This window comes from Sorex fumeus, unplaced genomic scaffold (assembly GCF_029834395.1).
Source record: "Sorex fumeus unplaced genomic scaffold, SorFum_2.1 ptg000072l, whole genome shotgun sequence".
Lineage (NCBI taxonomy): Eukaryota > Metazoa > Chordata > Mammalia > Eulipotyphla > Soricidae > Sorex > Sorex fumeus.
In genome coordinates, this window is record NW_026606129.1 from 17,798,121 (window position 1) to 17,825,556 (window position 27,436).

Below are 27,436 nucleotides of genomic sequence, written 5' to 3' on the forward strand. Positions count from 1 at the left end.
ACTTTCTTTGCTTAGTTGTCAGAAGTACTATATTTATCTCTTAACTAATAGTACTCTACCATGAAAAAAAAGGGTTCTTTTTCATTTTATTTGATATTTTTGAGGAGGGAGGTAGGAGAAGCACACGGGCTTCTGCAAAGGTAGAGAGCGCCCCAGTACACATCCCAGCTTTACACATGAAAGTACACATCTCAAGAGAGGAAAGACAGGTGACATATGTGCTCGGGCACCACATGGCCACAAGCAGCACATGGGTTTGGGCTGCATATGTGCCAAAAAACAAGAGTCTTGTTGAAAAACAAAATACAAAAACACATCCAGTGCTCGGACATTAGTATCTAAACCAAGCCCCAAATCATCTAAGGGCGGAGCGATAGCACAGCGGGTAGGGCATTCGCCTTACAAGCAGCCAACATGGCCAACCCGAGTTCGATTCCTCCGCCCCTCTCGGAGAGCCCGGCAAGCTACCGAGAGTATTCGATATGCCAAACACAGTAACAATCATCTAAGTAGGCTCTGAAATAATTATAGAAGAAATAAACCCTCCCCCCCCCTTTTTTTTTGCTTTTGGGTCACTTTTAGTGGTCCTTAGGGATGACTTCTACAGTGCTCAGAGAAGCACAAGCTATTGTAGGAAAGTGAACTGGGCTCAGCTGTGTCTAAGGCAAGGGCCTTAACTCCTGTACTATCCCTCTGGCCCCAACAAATGTGTTTTAAGGTCAAGTACTTGTGGCCCAAAGCTTTCAACTATAAAACTTCAGTAACTTCCTATGAAATCATCTTATCTCACTTCTACAATAGAACACTTCTCATATTATATAAGAAGTATAATTAGGTATATTACTAAGAAACCAAAGTTGATGCATGCATACACACACACACACACACACACAGTTATACATGTACAGGCACACACACATATGGACAGAGACAAACATGAACATTTTTCATTATAAAAAAAATATTACATTTCAACAATACTCATGGCACGACTGGGGCTAGAGTGCTAACGGAGGAGGTAGGGTGTTTGTATTGCACACAGCCAACCCGAATTCAATAGGGGCAACCCACTTGATTCCCCGAGCCTGCCAGGAGTGATCCCTGAGCACTGCTGGGTGTGCCCCTAAAACAAACAAATAAGTCAATATTTTACAATCAAACTTATATATATGGAATCTAAAAAAGTAAAAAAAAAAAAAAAAACCATCAAACTCCCAGGAGGAACGAACAGATTGATTGATGTCACAGGGAAGTTTGCAGGACAGAGTTGGCAAAGCAGGCAAAGAGAATGGGGAAGAGGCATAAACTTTAAGTTATAAAAGGAGTCTGGAAATATAATCTACAGAATAGTGGCAATAATTAATACCATACAGCATATCTGAGAGCTGCTCAGAAATCTTGAAAGCTTTCATCACATACACAAAATGTCTACACTGTATGGTGACAGATGTGATCATTTCTGAACATATGCAAATATCAAATAACTATGCCGTACACCTTAAATGAATGTACTATATGTTAATAGTACCTCATAAAAAAATAGGATAACGAACATAATTGAAAATAAAAAGAAACCATGAAATAAGGGATGGGAAGATAGTTTGACGTGCTGGGTCCCTGCAATGTGCTCGATAGAGTCTCCCATGCCAAGGTTCCATTCCCAGCACCACATAGGTCCACTGAGCCAATGGTAAGCCCCAAGCACCTGGCCAGGTGTAGCCCCTGTCTACCACAAGGTCTGGTCCTCCCCGTAAAAAAACAATAACAACAACAAAGAACACAAATAAATAGCAAAAACAAGAAAATCCAAAAACATGAGAGTTAAAAGCAGAGAAAGGAACTTACAAGTAGAAAAATGTAGAGGCTAAAAACTCCTAAGGGAGTGTGTGGAGGGCTTGAGATTCAACACATACTAGTTACACGTAAACAATAACACCCAAGGGCATGATAACAACATAAACTGACGTTCAAAATGTTCTCCGTGTTTTAAAATTTAGGATAACTTGATTAACATAGCTTGGCTTTGAAGACTTTGAAAGGATAGAGGAATTATTCATGCTCATAATCCAAACTTTGTAACCATCATAAGATGTGAGTACTATAATACAAAAATTTTAAAACCAAAACTAGAGTTAAAGTGTACTCCCTATGATAATTTTCTGTCCTAAGAAAAGTAGACTTATGTAGGACACCCCAATTAGGTAAAGAGACCAGGAACTCCACTTTAGTAAAATGTTACAGTCCAGAGATGGTTCAGTGACTTTAAGAATGTGCCTGGTAAACATAGAACCACAAATTCAATCCCTGTCCCTAAATGGCAAGGCAAGGTCTGGGATTTACGGTGAAAAGCAAATAAATGTACCGCTTAAAAAATAAAAATAAAGTAATTTGAATCAGGTACACACTGCTGATATAAACTTAAAAGCAAACCACTGTGGAAGGTTTAAGATATGTAATGACAGCATTCTGATAACCACCCAATGTCAGATCATTTTACTGAAAGGGAATTAAAACTTTTAAAAATGGGGAAAATACTTCATATGAAATGTAGACATGACTAACAATGAGCAGTCATAATAGAACTGCAAAAAAAGAGAGGAAAGATGAGACTCTGACATGAGCTCAACAGGCGATGGCTTTCTAAGTATAATCATCTGTTTTGGCGTTGCTAATAGCAACTTGATTAATCATGACCACAATCAGACTATGAAAAATATACATACAACTTTTATTTCCAGTAAAAATTCATATTAATGAATCTGATCTTATGTAAATTATAAAACTATCAATTTATAAATTTAAAAGGCTACTGGTCACTGGAGAAACAGAAATTTCCTATATATACAACTCTTTCTAAAACTGTTCTTCATGTCAATCATGTTAAATTCATTACATCTTTAAACTTGAAGACTTTTTAAAAACAGATCTTTCTTTACTGACAGACTCAGAGCAGCCTGTGTATACAATTCTTAGAGTGATTACAAAAAGCCAATCTGATCTCATAATCAAGTTAGACATAAATTTAATAGAAATATCTCTCCCCCTCCCCCAAGTTCACATAAAGAAACGTTGGGCTTGAGAAATAGTAAAGATAGGACACATGTCGTCAACCCCAAATGGTGCCCTGAGCACCTCCAGGAGTTTTCCCTGAGTGCACAGCCAGGAGTAAGGCGTGAGCACTGCCAGGTGTGGTTCAAAATCAAATCAAATCAAATCAAAAGCACACACACACAGAACAAATAATCTCATTTTTAAAAATGCTGAAGGCTCCTAATAGTAAAAATTCATGATTTCTGCTATCAAATGGGATTCAGCAAAAGAATATAAGTATTTAAATATTATGTATATACATATAAATTACATGTAAATACAAGACTTTAGTATAGGAAGGCAAAATGTTACCAATGCTGAATCTAAGTGAAGAGTATATGGGTGTGCTCAGAGTAATTCCAAAACAAAAGGCTGGGAAAGAAAAGGACCCTCACTTGCTCCTACTTTTGTTGTTTTAGCCATGACCCTAAATATATGTTTAGTTTCTTCTTTTCTGCACCAAGACCTTCACTTAAAACAATTTTACAGACTTATATTGTCTTTTAAATAGAAAACAACAACAACAATTAAAATCTTTTAAAAGAGTGAATTAACTTTTACCTGAAAATTAACATCTTCTTTCTTAAATATTAGCGCTCGAACTTCATCAGGATCTCCATTAAATATAGCTTGCACCAATGATGGCTGAAATACAAAAGTGAAATAAAAATATTAATCACTCACCAAACATATTTCTAACTTTTAGATACAATTTTTCTTCTATGTATTAAGTCATTTAGTTTTTGACATCAAACAAAATTTTCATAAAGTCAAAGTTGTATTAAAGGATAGGATTTCTCCTTTGGAAAACAAAAATATACCTTACTAAAAATATAATAATTTAGTGTGATAGAGATTAGTACAAGATTTTTTAAGAATGTTTACATAGATGATAAAAATAAAGTCTCTTCCAAATACAACTCTGATATCTCAAATTGTGATGACCAAATTTGTCAAATAAGGAGTTTCTCAGTTCGTGCTGAGGCCCATGAAGGCAAGCCTCCTAGAAAAGTTGTTTGGGGCAACAAAATAACATTCACAATTTAGCATTACTATATAAAAATATAAATTCAAAGAATGACTCTACTATATAAAAGTATAAAATTATAAACCCAAAGAAAGACAATTTGGCAGTTAATAAAATTCACTACTACGCACAGACTAAAAAATATAAATGAAGAGGCAAACGTGCATTTCTAAGTATTACAATTTTTTAATCAATGATGTGGCTTCTCTGTTTCAGAAACCAATTGACAAAAGCATTAATAATTAAGCTAAGGATGAAGTCTGAGTTTTTCCATATAAAAGTCCTCATGTATATACCCAAAAATTAACTACAGAAAAGGCACTACCTCAGTGTTGCAGGCAGCAATCAATCTTTCCTAAAATTCTCTTTACATCAGTTTCTTTAACCACAAAATAAAAACAGAAAGCAGTTGCCATAACTACAATTCTGAAGACTAAAAGTCCTTTTTTAAAAAAATGTTTAGGAGATAGTAGGTAAAGTCTGAAATGATACATTAATATATGAAAAAGTAAAATTCAGAATGTGTCGATTTTATATGCAAACACTGCACAGTACTCACACACCAATATTGTTTTAATTTAGGTTTTCAATAAAGCTTGTGAAAACTAACTTAAGTTTACTCTTAAAAAAATAAAATTTACCCTACAAGTTCAGTAAAATACAGTAATAAACTCTCATATCTTACCAATACATTTCCAGGAGGTGGAGAATATAGGGATTTATTTTCCTGTGGCAATTTAGAAATGAATTCAGGAGGTTCATCTTCTACCTCCTCCAAAACAACAATACACACTCGACTCATTCGCTCTCTTAAAATAATAAATTCCAAGCTATGTGGTAAAAGTCAGAGTTGGAAGCGCCCAAGTAGTTTTTCCTTCTCTTCTGTATAACACTTAGAATCATTCTCTGAACAGCGCAGTTGATTTTTTAAAGTTAATAAGCACTAGCATAAAGACTGAAGTTTAAAATCACGACCACATAACTTACAACTTCCTAAAGCAACAGAATTCTATTATTTTCTGTTCGATTACTTAAAAGAAATTTCCCAACATTACAATAAGTAATACTGCATTCCAGTACAAGCTCATTTAAAAAAATTTTTCCTGCCAAAATAGTAATATTGCTGTTTCACAGAAATTGACTTGCATAAAAAGATCACTGTTTTTGATGACAACACTACACGATGCAGAATGAAATGAGAAACTGCTGTGACAGAGATGATTACAGCTATACCCACACTCTTGCCTGCAAGGTCATATAGTTACCAGTAACCTGCTTGCTTAGAGCTGAAAATAAAAAATAAAATCTCACTATTCTGCTTCCACTTCTAATTTGTCTTCATTTCTTCAGCTTCAATGGTTTACCGTAGATACTATCCAGAGGCTAAAAAATGCATCTAGAGCCCAGCACAAATTCTAAAAATGAAGCGCAGAGGTCGACAATTCTCTCTGTGTTTCGGAAAGAAAAAAGCAACTCTGCATTAATAGCAAAGCTGCAGTACATTTACATGCGATGAGTCAGACCACGAGAGACAATAGGACTCTTGGTACTAGAATACAGCCTAATTAATCCAGATATCCCATATGAAAGAAGAAACACAGATTGCTTTATTCCCATCGATAGCATAAGCAAGGCAGAGCATTCATTCTTTCTCCATCAGGCAGTTGTCTGTGGCTGCTCCCGCGAAAGGGCACAGGCACCAGGCAGAAATGGTGTTAGCTGAGAATCCTAATAAAGCAGGCAGGCTGCGAAAGAATTAGAAGGTATCTGAGCTCAAGTTACTGCTTCAGGCTTTTCATTTTTAAAAATGAGCGAGAACCCTCCAGTAGTTTATCATTCCAACGATTCCTTTGATCTCCACATGAATACAGCTTCCATTAAATAAAGTCTTCATTCAGAGGGAAAAAACAGCAGACGGTGCATCTTCTTTGAGCCAACTACTTTATTCAGTATCTGCCTCTGTGCCAATAGAGTTTCCTTCCACTGTGAAAACCGCTACACTTATCCTTTTCAGTAGATTTCAGATGCTTTCCTGTTCCTCAGATGATCTTGCAAAATGCCATCTCCAAACTAGTAGGCTGTTAAAAAATGTATCTGTGGAACCTCCAGATCGGCCACAGTGAAGCATTTCACTGGAGCAACAGTCTGAATAGCAAAGACTGCAGAACCGAAGGATGAAATGCCTAGTAATGCTCACATGTTACACTTACCAGAGATCTGAGCTACTGCTCAGGATGTGACTTCCTCTAGCTGGTGAAAAAAAATAGTGCATTTGGACAGCCTTCACAATTAGAAGGTTCATGCCAGTTCTGTGACTAATTCAGATCAAACTGAAAATTCTGTAACTGAAAAATGAGTGTGCTTTTAACATTTTCCACTAAAAGCCACAAGGAAATCTGGTGTACTGCCTCTGCTGACTAACACTGGTTTTAGCAAGTAAACAATTCCAAACTGCTTAACTGCTTTCGTATGTTACAATATAGCAAATGTTTAACCCTATAAAGGCAGCTACAAATTATGTCTGCAGTGAAAGCACAAAATTAGATGAAGGCAAAATATTTTATGAAAATATAAAATCATGAACCTAAGTCTTTATTCTTATTTTATTAAGATCAGTTAAAAATCTACCAGATGTATTTCATTTTCAACATCAAAAGGTTAAATAAAAGAAAAATTTAGAATTTACCAACAATGTCTAAGTCACTATTTAATCAAGTCATACTGTTTAAAGGAAAAAATTAAAAACTCACAGTATAGAAATACAAATTCTGAAATCCATGGATCACTTGAAATTTCACTATAGAAATTAAGTTGTTCTGCTTTCTGTTCTAGAAAAAGAATGAAGCCTCAAATGTAAAACATGGCCACATAAAACAACTGTTTCAAGTTCTTGCTGATGTAATGTGGCTCAACTTTAGAACATTGCATGTGTGAGGCCCTGGGTTTGATTCTTTCCATGATCCCCTGAACACTGGGAAGTGACCTCAAAAGCACAGAGCTGGGAGAAGCCCCTGAGCATCATACAGAATGTGACCCAAACATCAATAAATTTAGTCCAGTTAATCAACTACCCAGGGCAGGAGCCATAGCACAGTGGTAGGATGTTTGCCTCGCACACAACTGACGCAGTCTCAATTCCTCCACCCCTCTCAGAGAGCCCGGCAAGCTACCGAGAGTATCTTGCCCACACGGCAAAGCCTGGCATGCTACCTGTGACATACTCAATATGCCAAACACAGTAACAAGTCTGACAATGGAGACGTTACTGGGCCCGCTCGAGCAAATCGATGAACAACAGGAGGACAGTGACAGTGACTCAACTATCCATACCATAAATAAATAAATAAATAAATCATAGACTTGCAAAAAAGAAAAGAATCGTCGTTAGGCAGTTATACTTCCAGAGCCAGAAAGATAATACAGGTTCAGGGAGCACATCTTGCACATATCCAATTCGGTTCAATCCCAGACACCACCAGGGCAGCTCTGGTGTTCCTAAAATTCCATGGTCTAGGCACCACAATTCTTGGGTCCTAGCACTGAACCCATGCCCAGCCAGCTAAGCATCAATTCAAGTGGCCCCCATAGCACCACTGACAAAGCCCAACATAATATTTTTTTTCTATAGCTACAAATGAGGGTCAAAAACAAGAAGCAATAGTTCCAAACCCTCTTTCTTTTAATGATAGTGCTATTTTTCCATAGAAAAATTACAAAGAAAATACTTCAATATTTGTTCTTATAGCAAGTACCATTTTTAGTAATATTTATGACATTTATGTTGTGAGAAGTGTTGCATCTTCTCACTCAATACAATAACATTGCTACAACCCTATATTACAAAAATAAAAATCACTCACAACATAAAAATTGGATGGGTACACATTCACAAATTAGTTAGGTTGTGGTAATTTCAAACAGTACCATCCTAACCCTTTGTTTCCAGAGTGTGTGCACCTGCGCACAATCATGCAAACTACAATACTAGATCATAAAAGTGACGTTAAAAGACAGGTTATCAAGGGCCAGAGCAATGGTACAGCAGGTAGTGTGTTTGCCTTTCATGTGGCTGACCCAGGTTTGATTTCTGGCATCCCATGTGGTCCCCCAAGCACCACCAGGGGTAATTCCTGGGTGCAAAGCCAGAGCTAGGAGCAGCAATTTCTTGAGCACTAGTGGGTATGGCCCAAAACCATTAAAAATGTGTGTTTGGGGGCAGGGGGTGCAAGAAACACAATGGTTATTATGAGTTTAGGAAGTAAATGAATGTGCAATTTATTTGTTTTGTAATTTTTCCAAACAGATTATTTGGGGGGTTGGAGGAGGCAGCAGTGCAAGTGCAAGGTTACCTGAGCTTTGGTTCATCTCTGTGGCACTGCTTGAGCCTTGCACTACTGGGGTCAGTGGAACCACACAAATGGCACTCAGAGAAACACACAGTGCAAGGGTCATACTTGAAGTCTTTTGAGCTACCACTCTGATCTTCCCCCAACCACCAAAAGTCATTCATTCTTGTTGTGTGGGCCACAATGGAGGTGCTGGGGGGTATATGTACTGGGGATTGAAACCAGGGCTTCATACATGTGAAGCACACGTGTACTGCCTGTGTCTCCCAGCTCCCTAAACAAGTTATTTTTCTATGGATATTTAAGGCTAGGACTCTCTAACTCAAACATAGCTCTAACAAAATACTAAAAACTCGTAGCTGTATTAAATATATATGAAATGATTTTAAATCAAAATCATGCAAATACTTTACATACTAAAATATTATTTCCAAGTTAAATTTAAACTATCTTAATATTTGAAATATGTGAAAATGAAACCACCACTAACAATATCCTATGTTCCATCTTCCTAGACCCTTCCCCATAGCATAACCTTTTTACGTACACAATTTTAACTCGTTCCAAAATAGCCAGTGTGTAAGTCAACCTACTCAGACTTAAGCAGATACATCTTGTTTTTGTTTTCCTCAAGCTCACTGAAGGCAGGAACTGTGCTAAAACAAAGGGCATAGCAGCCTGCCTGGGGTTCAAACTGACAGGATTATTTCTAATTGTGTCTTTGGGCTAATTTTCTGAACCTAAACTTCTTCATACTTGGAAAATAAAAACCTTTACATTTACAAAAAAAACAGAGTAAGGATTACGAATGTAAACTTTGTAGCCACACTGCCTGTACTCTGATCCAGTTTCCCAAGAATAAATCTAACCTTTCCCTCTTGTTTCGGTATCCACTGAAGTATCTTCAACCTTTTACCCTTGTAGACCAACACCTGACCTGCATATTGGTCCACAGCAGTTATAACCAAGGGGGTAGACTAACAGTTTTTAGCTTTTCCACATGTGTGAAATGGCAGCCAAAAACCATTTATTAAATAACAAAAAGAGAATCTACTTCATACTGTTACTCAAGGTGAAATTTAAATAAAATGAAGATAATTATTAAATGTAATGAGTTAGTAAAATCAGGGCTACTACAACTCTCTCAACGCCCTACATGTCCCCTTACTATGAGGAAAGTCACACTGGTGGTATTTTGAGATCCTGTTAAGTCACCAAGTCTCACCCTTTCAGGTCTCTTGAGATCCTGCTAGAAGCATCTCTTAAGACACCAATGGCTCTCTAGAGAAGAAGTGTTACTGGATTAGGAAAGGGAGCAGAAAATGTCAGCAAGAAGTAGAAGCACAAGTTCTTTCATTGTCCACATTCTCTTTTGCCCAATGAATGAGAAAGTACTGGTTCATAATATATAAGTAAACAAAAAATATTTACAAGTATTTTAATTTTTATTAAGATAAACAAATCTATTGCTTTATCAACATATAATTTTATATCGACTTAATAAGATAAACCCTAAACCTCAGGAAACTCAAATTTAAAAAGAGGTCAATAAATATTTAAGGAATTAGGAATGAAGAAAGTAATTATGATAAAAAACTACTGACAAAGATTTTATGCAAGCACAAGTCCAACATTTCTTTTTCAGCATAACAGTGGCAAGGGGATTTTTTTTAAAGTAGTTATTCTAAAGGCAAAATTTTAATAAGAGAACAATTTTAATCCCGACAGCTTCACAATCCTTATATTTATACTGAAATGTACTACATCAAAGACATTGCTACAATTCAATTTCATGTAATATTATGTTGATTTAAGTATTTTAATGAAAAGACTTAAAAATCCACAAAAACTATTTTAGGCACCTAATTTTTGCTATGCCAGAATATTTTATTTTCTCACACAACTTTTTATCTTAACACTGAAATTCCAACCCCAAAATCATCTCTTACAAACCTGTTAACGCCAATGACAATGAAAGAGTGAAACATTTTACTAAGGACATCATAAGCAGTTACTCTGTGCTATACTAGCCCATGTATCCAGTAACCGAAAGCATGTGATGAAAGACAGTAAGGAGATTACTTTTCTTTGGGGCAAAATCTCGCAGTGCTCAAGGCTTACTTCTTGCTCTATGTTTTGGGATAACTCCTGCTGGGGCTTGAGGGACCGTAAGGGCCACACGCAAGCCAAATGTACCTTTACCACTTCGCTACCTCTCCGAAGTTGCTGAATTATGTCCCAGTTGTCTGTACACTTTAGAAAATGTCTTGTGAGTAGATATGAAAGAGAATCAAAAAATAAGTGCTTTCAAAACTACTGGTCAAATTTCCTTGATCAGCAGAGCCACTGAAAAGGTCACTGTAACTTAATAAATTCAAAATCCATATAACATCAGAACATCAGATTGAATCTCTCTGCACACACTGTTCTGATGTTTAATTTATTTGGGTGGGGTGGGGTTGGGGCACATATACACCCTGCGGTGCCTGGTGGACCATGTGGTGAGGGCTCCTGTGTACAGAACATGCATTCCTGATGAATCATGGTGAAGCCTTTTTGCATCGCCATCTCCCGGATGCAATGCTTTCGTGGCGATGTCTTTTTAATGTTTACCAAAATGACTGATGACTATTACTGAACTCAAATAGTGTGCACCCACTAACCATAAAGTATAAACTGGTAATTCTTCCAGTTAATATAGCCAGTATTATATATTATTAATGCACTTTTATTACATGCTTTTCATCAGGAACTTTTTTTGGGGGGGTGAGGGGCGCAAGAGCCTATATTCTGGACCTATTTTTCCCATTTTCCACTTAACTATTTAGTTCATGGTACAGTGACTAAAAAAAAACAAAAAACAAGACTTGGGGCTGGAGTGATAGTTCAGCAGGTAGGACATTTGCCCACTATACCATATGGTTCCCTGAGCACCACAAGGAGTAACCCAAAAAGCAAGGAAACAAACAAAAAAGACTTTTCAGCCTCTTTTCTACACAGGAACCACCAAAATGAAGTTTTAAAGTGTTGAGTGGTTTCCAGAAATTTCCCTTAAAGGGTCAATGGTATATCCACTCTAATGCCTGGAACATCTATGACTAGCCACCATCTTAATCCAAATAAGACCCAGAGTCTAGTTTAAAGGAGCTTTTCCCATTCCACCCATTTTGTTGCAAAGAACTGTATTAAAAGTTCTGGACTGCCTTCTTCCCAACTTTCATACCGGGAAGAAATATGAAATTAAGTACATTATGATTTTCAATCTTTTTATTTTACTCAGAGCTGAATCTAACTCTAAATGATGGAGACCGAGTAGAACTATCAAGTCATGTTAATGTCTCATCCATCCACCTGTATTCATCTATTATAAACCAGACTTTCTGAGTTTGAGAAAACAGAATTGTGAGTAAACAATCAATCTTTGTTCTAGGGGAGCTTACATACAACATTATGTAACTGTGATAAACTGTAGTAGGAGAAACTGGAAGCAAAGGCACTAAAGGATGGTTCACATGGTTCAAGCAATTGGTGAGAAAATCACATACAACCTGGAAAAATGGTAAATGCAAATTATATGCAGTCTTGTGAATCAAGGTACAAAGTCTGTTTGTTTTTTTACTGAGAAGTCATTAAAGATTTTTAAGCAAGGTAGCCATCATGATTTGCCTTAAAATAATGTGGTTTTGGTGTGAAGAATGAATTGAAGGAACATTTAAAGCCAAAAATTTATTTGAGACTACTGAAGTAATCCAACCGAGAAATTCATCTGAGTTAGGGTTTTTGAGTGTTACTGGAGAAACTGAGATACATTTAGAAAATAGAATTTATATGCTGATAGTATGTAATGATGAGAAGAGGATATTCAAACAAGATCAAGGGTTCCATGAGTGTTTTCCTTTTTGTTTTTAATTTTAATGATGCCAGATTTTCAACCTAGACTGTCACACATGCAAGACAAGTGCTGTACCACTGAGTCACATTCCTAGCTCACAACTCGCAATTTCCAGCATAAGTTGGGCTTACTAGAGTTTGAGCAATTTGGGCCTTTTTCAGTTTCCAAAAGCACAAAAGGTGAATACTCCAGATGGAATTCCAGTGATCAAGAGCTTCTGCAAGCAATATCATACATACATCCAACTCCTGATTCAATCCCCAGCATATGGTCCCTTGAGCACAGAGCCAGGAATAACCTTTGTGCCCCACCATGTGTGCCCCAACACCTAATCACTTCCCCAAAAACACAAAGCACAAAGCTCAGTAATAACAAAACTAATAACTCCATCCAAAAAATAGGGAGAGATGAAAAGACACTTCCACAAAGAGGACACAAGAGTAGATAAGTAGTATATGAAAAAGTTTTTATTGTCACTTATTACCATGGCAATACAAATTAAAATGACAAAGACATATCACAGCAATGAGAATGGCACATTTCTCACTTCTCAATCAATCTTTGATTCATAAGTGTTCTCATCCTGCCCCCATTGTCAATGAAATTATTTAATATTACTAATAGCAAAGTGGGTAGGGTGTTTGCCTTGCACATGGCTGACCCAGGTTGGATTCCTTCATCCCTCTCTGAGAGTCCAGCAAGCTATTGAGAGTATCCCGCACACACAGCAGAGCCTGGCAAGCTCCCCATGGCATATTCGATATGCCAAAAACAGTAACAAGTCTCACAATGGAGACATTACTGGTGCCCGCTTGAGCAAATCGATGAACGATGGGACAACAGTGCAATATCTACTATGTCACAAAGCTCAATACAATCATTTCAGTTCTCTATAAATTATTTAGAAAGTATCTTGCCCGCATGGCAAAGCCTGGCAAGCTACCCATGACGTATTCGATATCCCGAACACAGTAACAACAAGTCTCACAATGTTACTGGGCCTGCTAGAGCAAATCGATGAACAACAGAAGGACAGTGCAGTGCAGTGCTACTCCTTAGGTAATATCATTCTCTATTCTTGAAAGTCTACTCCCTTAGTCTGCATTTTCCTTGGCATATCCTTGCTGTAGTATCTCTATTTATATGTAGTATCAGTATATATATGTAGTATCAATATATATATGTAGTATCAGTATTTCAGAATTTATAGACATCACTCATTCACCTGAAAGCTCCTTGAAATTGGAGATTATATACCTGCCTATACATAGTCAACAGTATGAAAATCTATTAATGAGTTAATTACTACTTTCATTCCATTCTTTTTATAATTATTTTTAATGTAGACAAAAGCCACAACTACTGATACAATTCTAGAGCTGAAATTGATTAGATATCAAAGCTCCAATATTAAAATTGTTAAAATTTTTAAAAATCAATGTTTCATGGGAAAATTTTTGTATCTCATTACAGGGTTAAGTCCTTGTCTAAGGGTTTACTAAGCTTTTGAGCCTTCTGTTTTATTGTTTTCATTGAGTTTAGACTTTGATGTTACTTTCCATTCTAATTTGATGTGGTCCTACTGGAATATCTGTGTTGAGGAACTAGGAAGTGTCATGTGGCCGCATATGCAGCTGTACAGTCCAGAAACTTCAGGATCTATGGTCCAGGAAAATGAGCAGAATTGGTGGTTGCTGTGGGAGCTGGACATGGCTACTGGGGCTTCTGTAAGTACGAAGGTTGGGGAAGGCTTCCTGCCCCACTTCCAGAAGACCTCAGAGTTCTCAACTGGGACACCAGGATACCTGAAATTTTGTTGTCTCTGCAGAGAATAGTGAAGCAGTGGAGTTGAACCCTTGGCATGGCCACAGCAGTGGGTTGTGGGTACAGCTGCCAGGGCTTTGGTAGGGCAGGCACATGGTTGGACCCCTCCCAAGGGCACTCTAGAGTTTTCAGCTGGGAGGATTAGTATGCCCATGAATTTCAGCTGTTTAGCTGGCATGCCCTCCAAAATTTAGTCATGAATGAATAGAGCAGGGCTGGTGGGTTCATTTCATTCTTACTGTCACTACCCTGATAAGACCCTGCTTCCTCCTTAGTCTATTTCACAACTTTCCTAACCAGCTCCTCACTATTAGTCCATTCCAAATATCACAGGTTATGACTACCAAATTCATTTTCCTAGATGACTGGATTAATCTTTACCTTGTTCACAAAACTTTCAGTTGATCACAGAATTAAACAATGCCTATGACTTTGAAATTCAAAGTCCCAAAACAAAAACCCTATGTGTTCGCCATAATCTTTTAATGCTAGTGTGTAAATGAATACCATACATAGCTACTCACATTCTTTGTGCACTCATTAGCAAACTAATTGTGTTTCATCATTTAAGATCTGCTTTCTCTGCTGTTCACAGATAAGATCCGGACAAACCCAAGTTCCTAACACACAGAAGAGGAAACTGTGGAAAAGGAAACTGTGATATGCATGTGCACAATGAAATACTCTGCTCTTAAGAAAAAAACGGTATCCTGCAGTATGCTGCAATGTAGATAGAATTACGGGGCATCTTGCCAAGAAAGTGAGACAAAGGGAACACAAATAGTCACACTCATATGTGAAATATAGAGAAGCATGGTAAAGAAGTAAATGATGGTAACTGATTAAAAAAACCCTGAGAGTTTGCCAAGTTTGAGCAGTGAGAAGAGTAGGGTGAGATGAGACCTAGAGACAATGACAGAGATGACATTGGCACTCTGGTGATGGGCATAATACAGGTAACACTGTACTCCTAAAACATTACATTAACTGTAACGTGATCATAGTACGTAAATAAAAATAAATTAACTCTTTCAAATGCTAAACTATTTAAAGCATAATAATCATTTAAACGGGCTGGAGCAACAGCACAATGGGTAGAGCATTTGCCTTGCACGTAGCTGACCCAGGTTCGATTCCCAGCATCCCATATGGTCCCCCGAGCACCACCAGGAGTGATTCCTGAGTGTATGAGCCTGTATGTGACCCAAAAAGCAAAAATAAATAAACTTAAAAAAATATAAAATAATAATTCAAACACCAAAAGCATAAACTGGTGACAATGAATAGGAGTAAGCACAAAATTAATTTTCAAGTAAACATATAAGTAAAATTAAATTTTATGCAAATATATCAAAGGTATAATTTCAGACTAACCAAATGTTATTAGATACTTTAGATTTTTAATTTTCCTTCCCTTCCCTTTTGTTGATGCTATTGTTGTGATGATCAAATGCTGCACACACTGCTGTGGTGACTACACAGTTGGCTGTACTGGTCAGGGAATGCAAACTCTACTTCTGGTGTTTGCACAACTGGTTTTAGTGCACCACTGACTGTACATTTTCTTGTGGTTTTGGGGTCCCAAACAGCTGAGCAGAACCATTGGAATTCAAGCATGTAGGGGATGTTCCTAGAACTGAACTCGGCATCACTAGTCTCAGGTTTACATGACAGGAGGAGTTACTGCCATGAGCTATCTCCAGATTCATTTATTTCTTGAAAATGCAAAAATGCAGAAAGCTTTAACAAGACAAAACATAACACAGGTAGTTTTAACTTACTGATTTTAATATTGGAGCTTTGTTATCTAATAAATTCCAATACTAGAATTATATACCAACAGCTGTAGTTTTTGCTTACATTAAAATTTTTAAAAATTTAGGTGCATATGCTGTCCGAGCCCATGTGCTGCTTGCGCCCATTTGGCTGAGCACGTGTCGCCCGCATCTCCCCTCTTTTTTTAAAAAAAATTTTCATTAGTGAAACATCTTGAGGTACAGTTGTAGACCTACAAATTTTTGTGCTTGGGTTTCAGTTATACAATGATTGAGTACCCATCTCTCCACCAGTGCCCATTCTCTACCACCACTAATCCCAGTATCCCTCCCACCCACCACCCCCCATCCCACTCTGCCTCTGTGGCAGGGCACTCCCTTTTGTTCTCTCTCTCCTTTTGGGTGCTGTGGTTTGCAAAAGAGGAACTGAGAGGCATTCATGTTTGGTCTATAGTCTACTTTCAGCATGCATCTCCCATCCTGGTCGGATCTTCCCAACACCCTTTATTTGGTGCTCCCCAACACAGGTAATTTTACAAAATATACCCAATATGCCAAAATTGAAGGGAAAAATGATTGTTATATTTAATATTTCTAAACATTTTATTCATTGGCTGGAGTGATAGTACAGCAGGTAGTGCATTTGCCTTGCTCATGGCCGACCAGGGTTCAAAACCCAAGCATCCCATATCATTCCCCATGTATGCCAGGAGTAATTTCTGAGTGCAGAGGAAGGGTTAACCCCTGAGATGTGAACCAAAAAGACAAAAAAATAAATTTTTACTCACAGTGTAATTACCCTGAGAAATGGTTTGAAATTAAGCAAAAGTATTTATCACAAAGTTCAGAATAAATCAAAGGGGGTTTTGTCCCTTATTTGTGATTTCAAAATACTAGTTGTCTTTTATTATAAAAAATTTGCAGCAACTTAAGCTAACTAGTACATCTCTGTCAAATGACATGTCTTACAAGATCCAGAGTAAGTATTCTCTAAAATAGAATGTTATTATTTGCATAATTAATAATACTTAAGCAAACACAAAGACACCTTAGGTCCAATATTACAAATCAACAGAATACAAACTTTATATTTTAGCAAACTATATTTTTCTGCATTTTCAGTTCTTGAAAAAAGATTGAGGAAAGATCTGCAATTCATTCTGGTTTCTACAACTTGGTGAAACCAAAGTAAATGTTGTATAAAGTTTCTGTACTTTAAAACTGAAGGGAGTTTTTTTCGATTTGAAGATCGGTTGCTATGGTAACCCAATGTTTTTCTTTATAAACAATGATTACAGGAGGTACTCAAGGAATTCCCACAAGTGCAGTAAGATCAGTAGCTGAAGTATACACTAGTTATTTTACACACAAATTGGGACTGTATACACCACTTCCATTTCAAAGTAGCCAATGTTTGGGAAACAGTAAATAAAATGAGTCATGTCTTTCTAAACCACAGAAGGGTGGAGATAAAAATATTGAATGGAACTATTTTAAAATCAAGTGATGACTCATAGTTCAGAACATTCTTCATAGTCTTCAGTTCCTTTCATTATACTGTATTATCTAAATTTTTATATACCAGTTTCCACTGGTGAAAGAATGAAAGAGAATTTCTTATGTATGTCAAGTATGTAATTATATGTATTTTTTTGGTTCGGGACGACACCTGGCTGTGCTCAAGGTTTACTCCTCGCTGTACTCAGGGAACCATGTTTGGTGCCCTGGATCAGCGACATGCAAAGGCAAGCACCTTACGTGCTTGTACTATCTCTCTCCACAGGTATGGGATTTTTAAGATTTTTATGGTTTTGACAAGAAAACTGTGTTTACATATAATGCTTTTTTAAAAAAAGCTATGCTTATAATGTTTCCTTAATGTAAAAATTCTGAGATATAATCAATTTTGAACTTCTTTAAAAAAAAAAAGGAAAAAGAAAAGAAAAAGGACTCCTGTCAGAATTGATAAATGTTTCATCCTTAACTGTCTGGGTAATTAAAAATACTATCAGAAATTTTTTTCTATTTTGCTTGTAATCAGATTGTTAACATTAAAGAATACATATGAAACATTTGGCCTCAATAAAATTCTAATTTAATTATGAGGAACCTCAGTACATTATACTGGACATTCTATAAAACGTGCAATTCTCTGCATAACAGACTATCCAGTAAGTCTGTTCTTTAAAATCGGGCCTATTATAAACTAAAACATCATGTTACACCCAAACAAAAGTTGGCTTCAAGATGAATGATTCAGTTAGGCAATGATGACATCATAAAGGAACCTACACTCTGTCCAGCTATTCTGTCACCAATAGCATCGACCTTAACTAAAGGGACTGGACAGGCGTTGAGGCATTTGTAATCCACTTAGATCCCTGACACTACAGATGACCCCCTGAGTACCATGCCAGGGAAAACATGTGAGCACAGCAAGGTAAGCCCTTCTGCCTCCAAATAAAAGGAAAAGAGGAAAAAGAATAACATTTCATCAAAAGACACCTGAAAAAGAATAACTCACTTCATCATAAGATACCCGTCCTACTTTATTTAAGCTATCTGTAAGATTCATGTCATTGTTCAGCAAAAGGGGAGTTTCCTTCTGTGGCTACCTCCCTTTCTAGGAAAGGTCGACAAAGAAACTTGACTTTAAGAACAGACTTAGTCCATATGTACGTTCCTAAACAAATCACTTCTAGATAGAATAAGATTATCATAGTTCATTTCTGCTATTAGGGATGTCTGCAAGTCATGTAGGAGACCATGTAGGAGAAGGGAAGATATCTAAACCTGGAGGCCTTTAAGAAAGGAATCAGGCAAAGAGGTAATCAATATGCTCTGTATTAAGTAGAAAACTTAAAGCTTGGCCTTTTAGTTAGGATTTTTCCCACTATCACGAATTAATAACAATCATTAATACTCTGTAATACTTTGATGGGCCTTGAGGTTTATTTTTAGAAGGGAAAAAAATCAGTAATTAGTAATTAATCTTAAAGCACAGGAATGTCATCTTATAAATACCATTAAAACAGCAATTGTGACCACAAACCACCTCTGTTGCCATGTAAGCTTATCTTTACCAGCCTTGTTCCAGAAACTCATAAATAAATCTTAAAACAGATCAACTAGTTGCAAAACCTTCTCAGACACCTGTACCAGGTGGAGACACCTGGGGCACCCTCAGAGGGGACTCATCCAGCATTCAACCAAAGCCCTGGCAGCCACTCATTTCCACACCCCAAAGCTGCCTATCATGGCCCAGACTGGGCTCTATCATCTCAGAACTACTGAGCCTCACAATGAACATAACCCTGCTGAAACCTCAGGTACATGGGTCCTTGTGGCTGAAAGCGCCATGCCTCTTAGGAACTAGGAAAGGCTGCCTCTTAGGAACTAGGAAAGGCTACCTCTTCCCCACTTCCCTGTACTTCCAGAAGCTGTGGGCAGTTATGCCCACAAACCAGTTCAACTGCCATGAAAACTCAGCAGTTAAAAATTTTTAACTCCAGCTGAACTGACCAGTTAAAAATTCTGGATTTCCTGGAGTGTGTGGCAACATTCACAGCCATTTGACACCTCCTAACTGAATAACACTGACAATCCAGTAGTAACACACCAGGTTTGATGAAGTGTAATGAAAAACCCAAGCAATCTTGACTAACAAAAACTTTAACACAGAAACTTAACTTATAACATCTTAGTAATCCCTCAGACAAGGATTAATATCTGCATGATGAGACACAACATTTTTCATTAATATTCTTCACAGGAATACTTTTTGATCATTCTGTTAGTCATTTAAGGTTAACAAGCAATACAAAGTAAATTACTGTGGGCTGCCAAGGGGAGCAGGCTTGAGGGGTGGTTGGGAAAATGGAGACAACGGTGGCAGAAAAGTGACAATGGTGATGGGATTGGTGTTGGAATGCCAAATGCCTATAACAAATCATTGTAAACTTTGTAAACCACGATGCTTAAATAAGGTGTGGGGAAAACAAAACAGTGATTTACAGAGGCTCCCAAACTTATCTGCTACCACCTCCCTTTCAGGACCATTATATATATGCTATCAGTATCTCACTAAAATCTACCTTCTTTAAGTAAACAAAGGGAAAAGTAGCCCTCCCCAATCCACTGTTACATACGGTTACTACTATCACCGACTTTAGGAAACACTGTCAGAATATGTCACGGTCACGGTCACTGTCCTCCCGTTGTTCATCGATTTGCTTGAGCGGGCCCAGTAACGTCTCCATCATGAGACTTGTTGTTACTGTGTTTGGCATATCGAATACATCACGGGGAACAATATACCTTAATGTGACCAGTTTTACCTCAAAATAATTTCCTAGTCATCTCACCTTTCCCCAACTTGAAAAGCAAGGAAATTACTAAACCTAAGTCCAATCACAGCTAGAACACATTAGAAGGATCTAAAAAACATGTCCTATGTATGACAGACACTGACAGCGGTTTATCTCAAAGTGAGTTAGTGGGAGTATAATGACTTTAAAATATCTTAAGTACTAACACTGAAGGTTTTTTTAATTGTATACTTTTAAAAATCATCACCAATGAACAATAAATGACCAGGGAAATAGCTCAAAGGGCCATAGTGGAGGCCAGAGTTGATGATCCGGCACACGGACCCCAAAGCAACAGACCAGGCCCCTGAACACTACCAAACATGATTCAAAATAAGCAAAATAATGAAGAAGGTAGAAATATGTTTCAGTTTTCCAATCATTCCAGGTAATCTGAAGAATTACAACAGTTCTCAGAACTTTATGTTCTACATTGATAACATGCCTACAAAATAGTTTTTTAATCTTGATCTTACAAACTAAAATTTGGTCTGAATAAGTTATATATGGAAAATCACGTCTTCGTAAGTAGAGAGAACTAGATCTTTACCCAGGTCAATCTATCTTCAAAGTCTGTCTCTTCACATCACATACCTAAGAAAGGTTAAACTAGTAGTTAAGGTAGCAAATGGGAGTTTTGTATTAGTGAGAACCAAAAATCAACTAACTTTGTTTCTTTCAAAATTAAGATTCCAGAAATAAAAATTATTCCTATTTGTATATTTCTGATATGGTGAATTTTGATTCTCTGATAGCACAGTGGTGTAGGGCATTTGCCTTGCATGCGACTGGCCGGTCGAGCCGGGTTCGATTCCTCCGCCCTTCTCGGAGAGCCCAGCAAGCTACCAAGAGAATCTCGCCCGCATGCCAAAGCCTGGCAAGATACCCGTGACATATTCAATATGCCAAACACAGTAACAAGTCTCAAAATGGAGATGTTACGGGGCCCGCTCGAGCAAATCGATGAACAAAAGGAGGAGAATTAGTAAGTAAAAGAATATCCTCTGTTGTCTGTTTAGTCAAAATGGAAAAGCTAGTAGTAAGGGAGCATTCTAGATACAGTATAGCAGAACTACATGAAACAACATGGCATATCTAAATTCCGTCAAGTATAATGATATATATGAAATGTAAAAGACCTTGGGAAGCCAGAGGGATAGCTAAAAGCACTGGAGCACATACTTTGCTTATAGATCCTTTGCTTATAGATCCTGACCTGGATCCCTAACGATCCCTAACATTGCATAGCTAGCACCATCGGGAGATCCCAAGTCTCTGGACTTGACCAGTCTTGGTGTGCCAGCCTGAGCACCGAAATATCAAGTCCAACAGACATGTTAAGTATCACCAAGAGTACCCACTGGGTCTTGTATGAGATGCCCTATTTCCTGCTCAAGCATTGTGTGACACACTTCCCATCCTAACCCGCCATAGACCACAACTGAAGTGTAGATCACACAATCAACTGTGGATCAAAGCAACAGCCATAGCAAAGGAATAGGAGGCAAGAATTTCTGAAAATATAAAACAATACTCAAAATGTGGAACCGATAATAAAAATCAGAAGATTTTTTTAAAATCAGCATTATTTCAGTGGGAGGATTATGGGTAATTTGTTATTTTCTTCATATGTTCATTATTACTATTATTTTAGTAATATTACTCCTTGTTATTTCTCAAGTGCTAAACAATTCACTAATATGGGGAGGGGAGGAGAAAAGTAAGCCTAAGGTTAAATGACTTAAGTTCACAATCCAATAAGTAATGAGTTAGGACCTAACCTTGAATACTATCTAGGTCACAACTCTACTAAGAAACAAACCTCTATAGTCAAAGACATATAATCCAACAGCTGCAAATGTACATAACAGAGGGGTAACAAATGCATATCCAGAGTTGTGGAGACCTTAAATCTGTGAAAGCTCCTCTAAATTCCTAACTTAGAAGTTATCAAATAAATGGTAAAAATTTAAGATATGTATTATTCAAGACACATCGTTCATATAAACATGTAACTTTTAATAAAGCTCATTTGTTTTTATATATACATAACTGTTTTTATACAAAAAATCCTAGCAATAACAAAAAAGAATGACAGGATAAGGAGGAGGAAGGTGCAGATAAATGGATTCAGAGGTACTAATATTCCAGGGTTTACACTTGTTTTGCTATTCTTTAAAAAACAAGAGAATATTTTGGAACAGGTGAATATTTTCTTTTATTGAGATTTCAACAATCTTTTACAATTTCAAGTAAACTACAACAACACAAAAGCTCAGAGGGCTTGCCCTGCAAACAAATGTCACTGTCACTGTCCTCCCGTTGTTCATGGATTTGCTTGAGTAACGTCTCCACTGTGAGACTTGTTGTTACTGTGTTTGGCATATCGAATACGTCATGGGTAGCTTGCCAGGCTTTGCCATGCGGGCAAGATACTCTTGGTAGTTTGCTGGGCTCTCTGAAAGGGGCAGAGGAATCAAACCCAGCTCGGCTGGTCCAGTTGCGTGCAAGGCAAACTCTCTACCTCTGTGCTATCGCAAACAAATATATGGTCACAAATTCAAATCCTCGGGGTGATGCTCAAGTCTCTCTCTGCCTGAAATATCTGTATTTTCCCCTTCCTGTTCCTTTCTCCCATTTGCTGTTACCATCATTGTCAAGGTCACACACTGTCATACTGCTTGCACACCAGGTTGCTTTATCAGGGGTCACACATATTTGGCTGCAGTACTCGGAATCACACGTGCAGAAGTGCTCACACTAAGCCAAGAATGCTCAGATTCACACATGCAAAACAGGTGTGGTACCACCAAATCACATCCCTGAATCCTATCTGTATTTGGGGGTTTTGGGGGCCTCAGGAACAGAAAATGCTCAGGGCTACTCCCAGGGTACTGAAAGATCAGGCAGTACAGGATTCAAGTGTGGGCTTCCCACATACTAAAACGTTCCCTCCCTCCACCTGTTCAGTGGTCATCTCTCCAGTCCTTCTGTATTTTTGTTATAATGCAAATTAATAAGCCATTTAATTTAGGTGCCATTTAAATTAATACCTTAAAATAAGAATATTCAAAATGTTTCTAAGATTATGACTGAAGGAGATAAAAGATGTTCAAGTAGTTTCTATTTCATACAGATTTATTGTTTATAAATATTTAAACTGCATTATCTATGAAATCAATGGTTTTTCACTTATTTCAATTTGCAAACTATATGATCAACTATCACTAATTTCATTGATCTTTTTGAATTTTGAATCGTCAGTTTGAACATTTCCCATAACCAATGCACAAGCACCATCCAGTGGTAAAAGATGATAATTACAACTTAGAGAAGGTTCAAGTCTCAAAATCTGTAATGCTGCATTTTATGTGACATGCTTTATCAAGAGAAGAAAAAATAAATGAACTATAAAGTATTATCATTGCTACTTGTTATCATTTTCCCAATGGTGTCTTAAAATTACCAGCTAGGTTTGTTGGGTTTTTTTTTTTTTGCTTAGATTTTGCTTTGTGTCTTGCCTATTATCCCCATGTTTCATTAAAACCAGAATTAGATTATTTCAAGATTCAACCAAGTTTTTATTGTACTAGAGGTTAGGAAATTATTTATAAAGCAGAAAAATAGGCATAAGGGTGAGGGTGGATTTCCAGTGTAGTCGGCAAGACATTACAAGTAGCATATGACATCATCCTACAGATTTACTTCTGGAGGAGGGGGTAGGGGTGTGCCAGGCATCAAACACATGCTCCAAGATGCAAGGCAAATGCTCTACAGCTGAGCTACATGCCTAACCCTACTTACTGATTCTTTTTTCTTTTAGTAATGTTTCAATAGACTAATCCTGAAAAGTCAAGTGAGGATTCATAATTACTTAATTCATTACAAAGTTCAGGATGTCTAAAGAGAATATGAATCTTGAGTGTGATCATATTTTTCCTATTTGAGAATCACAATCATGATTTTCCTAATATGTACCCCCACACAGCACCAGGATACAGATGGATACAAAATTTCAGCTTCCAACTTAACGGTTTTGGTGTCATTTCCTTTCCTACAAAAGAAAATCAGAGAAAGAAACTTGGGGATGGGGGTGTAGGAGTTCAGGCTGGTGTTGACTGCTGTCAAAGACTGTCCATTCCCTGGTACCACATGCCACCACCCCCACTCCAAGCATCAGTGCGTGGGGCCCTAGCCCAAGCATTATTTGCTTGGTCCCAGGCACTGAACTGTCAAAGTCAATAACACTAAGCCCAGTTTCCAAGTAACTCAGGTTCCCAAGTAACACAGTTTCACATGAAAGCCCGCCCCTTACCCCAAAAAACTGTTACATTTAATAACTTATGACAAACCCCAATTACAGCAATTTTCTGGTTTTTAAAACTACAACTCGGGGCTGGAGCTATAGCACAGCAGGTAGGGTGTTTGCCTTGCACGCGGTCAACCGGGGTTCGATTCCAAGCATCCCATATGGTCCCCCGAGCACTGCCAGGACTAATTTCTGAGTGCAGAGCAAGGAGTAACCCCTGAGCATCGACAGGTGTGACCACAAAAATCAAATAAATAAATAATAAAATAAAACTACAACTCTATACTTAACTTCAAGTAGTATTACTATTTGAGAGCATAAAATTAAAAACAAATTTTTGAAAGTTGATTTTGGTTTAGGGGCCACACCTGGCAGGGCCAGTGTGTCCTTTAGGGTTCGAAGCGGCAAATGGGACACTAGGGATGGAATCCAGGTCATCTGCATGAAAGGAGGAGCCTCTGCCCACTGTGCTTTCACTCCAGCCCAAGACAGCATAATATATTCTTTAAAAGTATAGTAGGTAGACCTGTGCTGTAGGCTAGGAGCTGGAGACAGAGGACAGCAGGTATGGTGTTTCCCTTGTATGTGGCTGACCCAGATTTGATCCCTGGTCCCCATATGGTCCCTTGAGCCATCCCAGGAGTAACTACTAAGTGCAGAGCCAGGATAAGCCCTGTGCACCACAGGGTGTGGCCCCAAACCAAAAATAAAGCAAATTATAGCAGCTCAGTAATGGTTAAAAAAAAAAGTCAATTACTTACCTAAGTTTCTTTTCTACAAAAATCTTTCAATGTTTGAATTTCAAGTAAGCCTAACAGATAATGCCAAGAGCTTATATCATTTTTATCAAAGCTCTAGCAGCTTTATGTTTTATGAGACTTTGAGCTATTTTCACTAAAAACACATAAGTCAAACTTACAAATGAAGTTTCCCATGATTACTGAATGAATGGCTTATTTTTAGTGTATATCACAAACATCAAGCTTGTGTAGCCTATGAGCAAAGTGATACAGCTAGACAAAAGGATGGCAACATGCAACAGTTTATTAGTTTTTCAGAAAACAGAACAATGCAGTGCCATTATTCTTAACTATTTAATATTTTCTTCTTTTGAGCTATAAGATAGATAACTTAAGATTTTAAAACCTCCACTAAAAATCTGCTTGAATTATTAAGTTGCTAAACTAAATTTGCCAGAAACACAGGGCCCACAATTATAAACAATGTCTGCCACAAGAATTCTGGCTGATAACAAATATCCATTAATATGCAATTATGTATAAAAACTAGGTAAAAGTTATAAGGAGGCATGTAACAGCTAACCAACTACAAGAGCTACCTATATTGCTGCAGAGAGACTAAGGAAAATAACATACCATAATAGAAAATTCCATACTATTTCCCTCTGATGGAAGCAGTAGTTGTATTGTTTCAATTCCAATCTCAGGCCTGTGGCAGAAAATAGCAAAATCAAAAGCAAGAACACACTGAACCTTCGATATGAAGGACTTTGTTAAAAAATAATAGTTTCTACAACAAAACCCTGAATTATTAGATCATACACAAAATCTAACTAATTCAAAATGTGTTTTATCTCCCACTAAGAAAACAGGCTAGGAAGACAGCTCAGCAGACAGAAGTACATGCCTGGCCTGCACTAGAACAAGATTTTGAATCCCAACATGTTTTCCCCCAAGCCAGCTCACCAGGTGTGGTGGCTCTACTAGCCCCCATCAATGCCAAGCCTGAAAACTGAACTGTTGGGCTCAGTTAGCCAAATATCATCACCAGGAGTAAGCCCAGGGATCCCTGAGTACTTCATGGGAGCCATGTGCCCCATCATACTTAAAAAAAAAAGGAAAGAAGTAAGGAGAAGGGAGGAAGAAAAGGAGGAAGGAAGGAAGGAGAGAGGGAGGGGGAGAGAGAGCGAGCGTGTACTAGTTTATGTAACAGCTCTTAGTGGTTTTTTTAATATATGAATCAATCTTTATTGGATTTTCGGATAAGACGCAAAAAGCACAGCTTAATTCTTAAAATTTCTAGTAATGTGCAGCCTCAATGTTAAAAAAAAGGACTATTCACAAATATTCACTATAATATCATAACTACTTCTCCATGAGAATGTTACTTTAAATGAAATGAAATAAAATAAAAATGAAACATTTAATCCATATATCTGAATAATTAAAAGATTCATTTTATAAATACAAACTTATGAAGTCATCATAATGCCCCAAAGACTATATATATGTGGTCTTGAAAATTGAGAGTACATAACATATACTGTTTAGTAACTAGCTCCTATTTCATTGCACATAATAATGTGGAACTTTACTCGGTTCCTCTGTAACACTTTCAATGAGTAATTTTAAATTCAAAAGTTACATAGCCTTTCCCAGAAGCACCACCAGGAGCAACCTCCAAGCACGAGGATAGCCCCTGAGCACCACCCAGTGTGGTGCCAAAACAAAAAAGTAATATAGTATTCAACAATTTCCTAACATTGACCATTTGAACTAGTTCTATTTCTTTAATAAAATAATTTTTCCAGGCTCTTATTCCAACAGTTACTTTTAGTGAAAGATCCATTTCAAATAAAATTAGGCCTAAAATACTCTAGAACCCTATCAGACGCAATTACTTTGAAAGAACAAATGGTAGAATTAGAGCGATAGCACAGTGGTAGGGCGTTTGCCTTGCATGCAGCCAACATGGCCGACCCGCGTTCGATTCCTCCTCTCGGAGAGCCCGGCAAGCTACCGAAGAGAATCTCTCCTGCACGGCAGAGCCTGGCAAGCTACCCGTG

At 37.5% G+C, this 27,436-nt stretch overlaps 1 protein-coding gene across 7 annotated transcripts in view; it reads right to left on the reverse strand.

Moving 5' to 3' along the window:
• Positions 1 to 27,436, reverse strand: part of ANKRD28 (ankyrin repeat domain 28) — a 159,436-nt gene that overhangs the window by 92,698 nt on the left and 39,302 nt on the right. For 2 of the 7 annotated variants that reach the window (XM_056129662.1, XM_056129660.1), the window contains exon 2: positions 3,652 to 3,735. In XM_056129662.1, the coding sequence (XP_055985637.1) occupies positions 3,652 to 3,665 (14 nt within the window). In that variant the 5' untranslated portion in view covers positions 3,666 to 3,735. Of the gene's footprint in view, positions 1 to 3,651; positions 3,736 to 4,802; positions 6,267 to 26,006; positions 26,080 to 27,436 lie in introns of those variants that run through there. The other 5 variants (XM_056129661.1, XM_056129664.1, XM_056129659.1 and 2 more) reach the window with 5 other exon arrangements.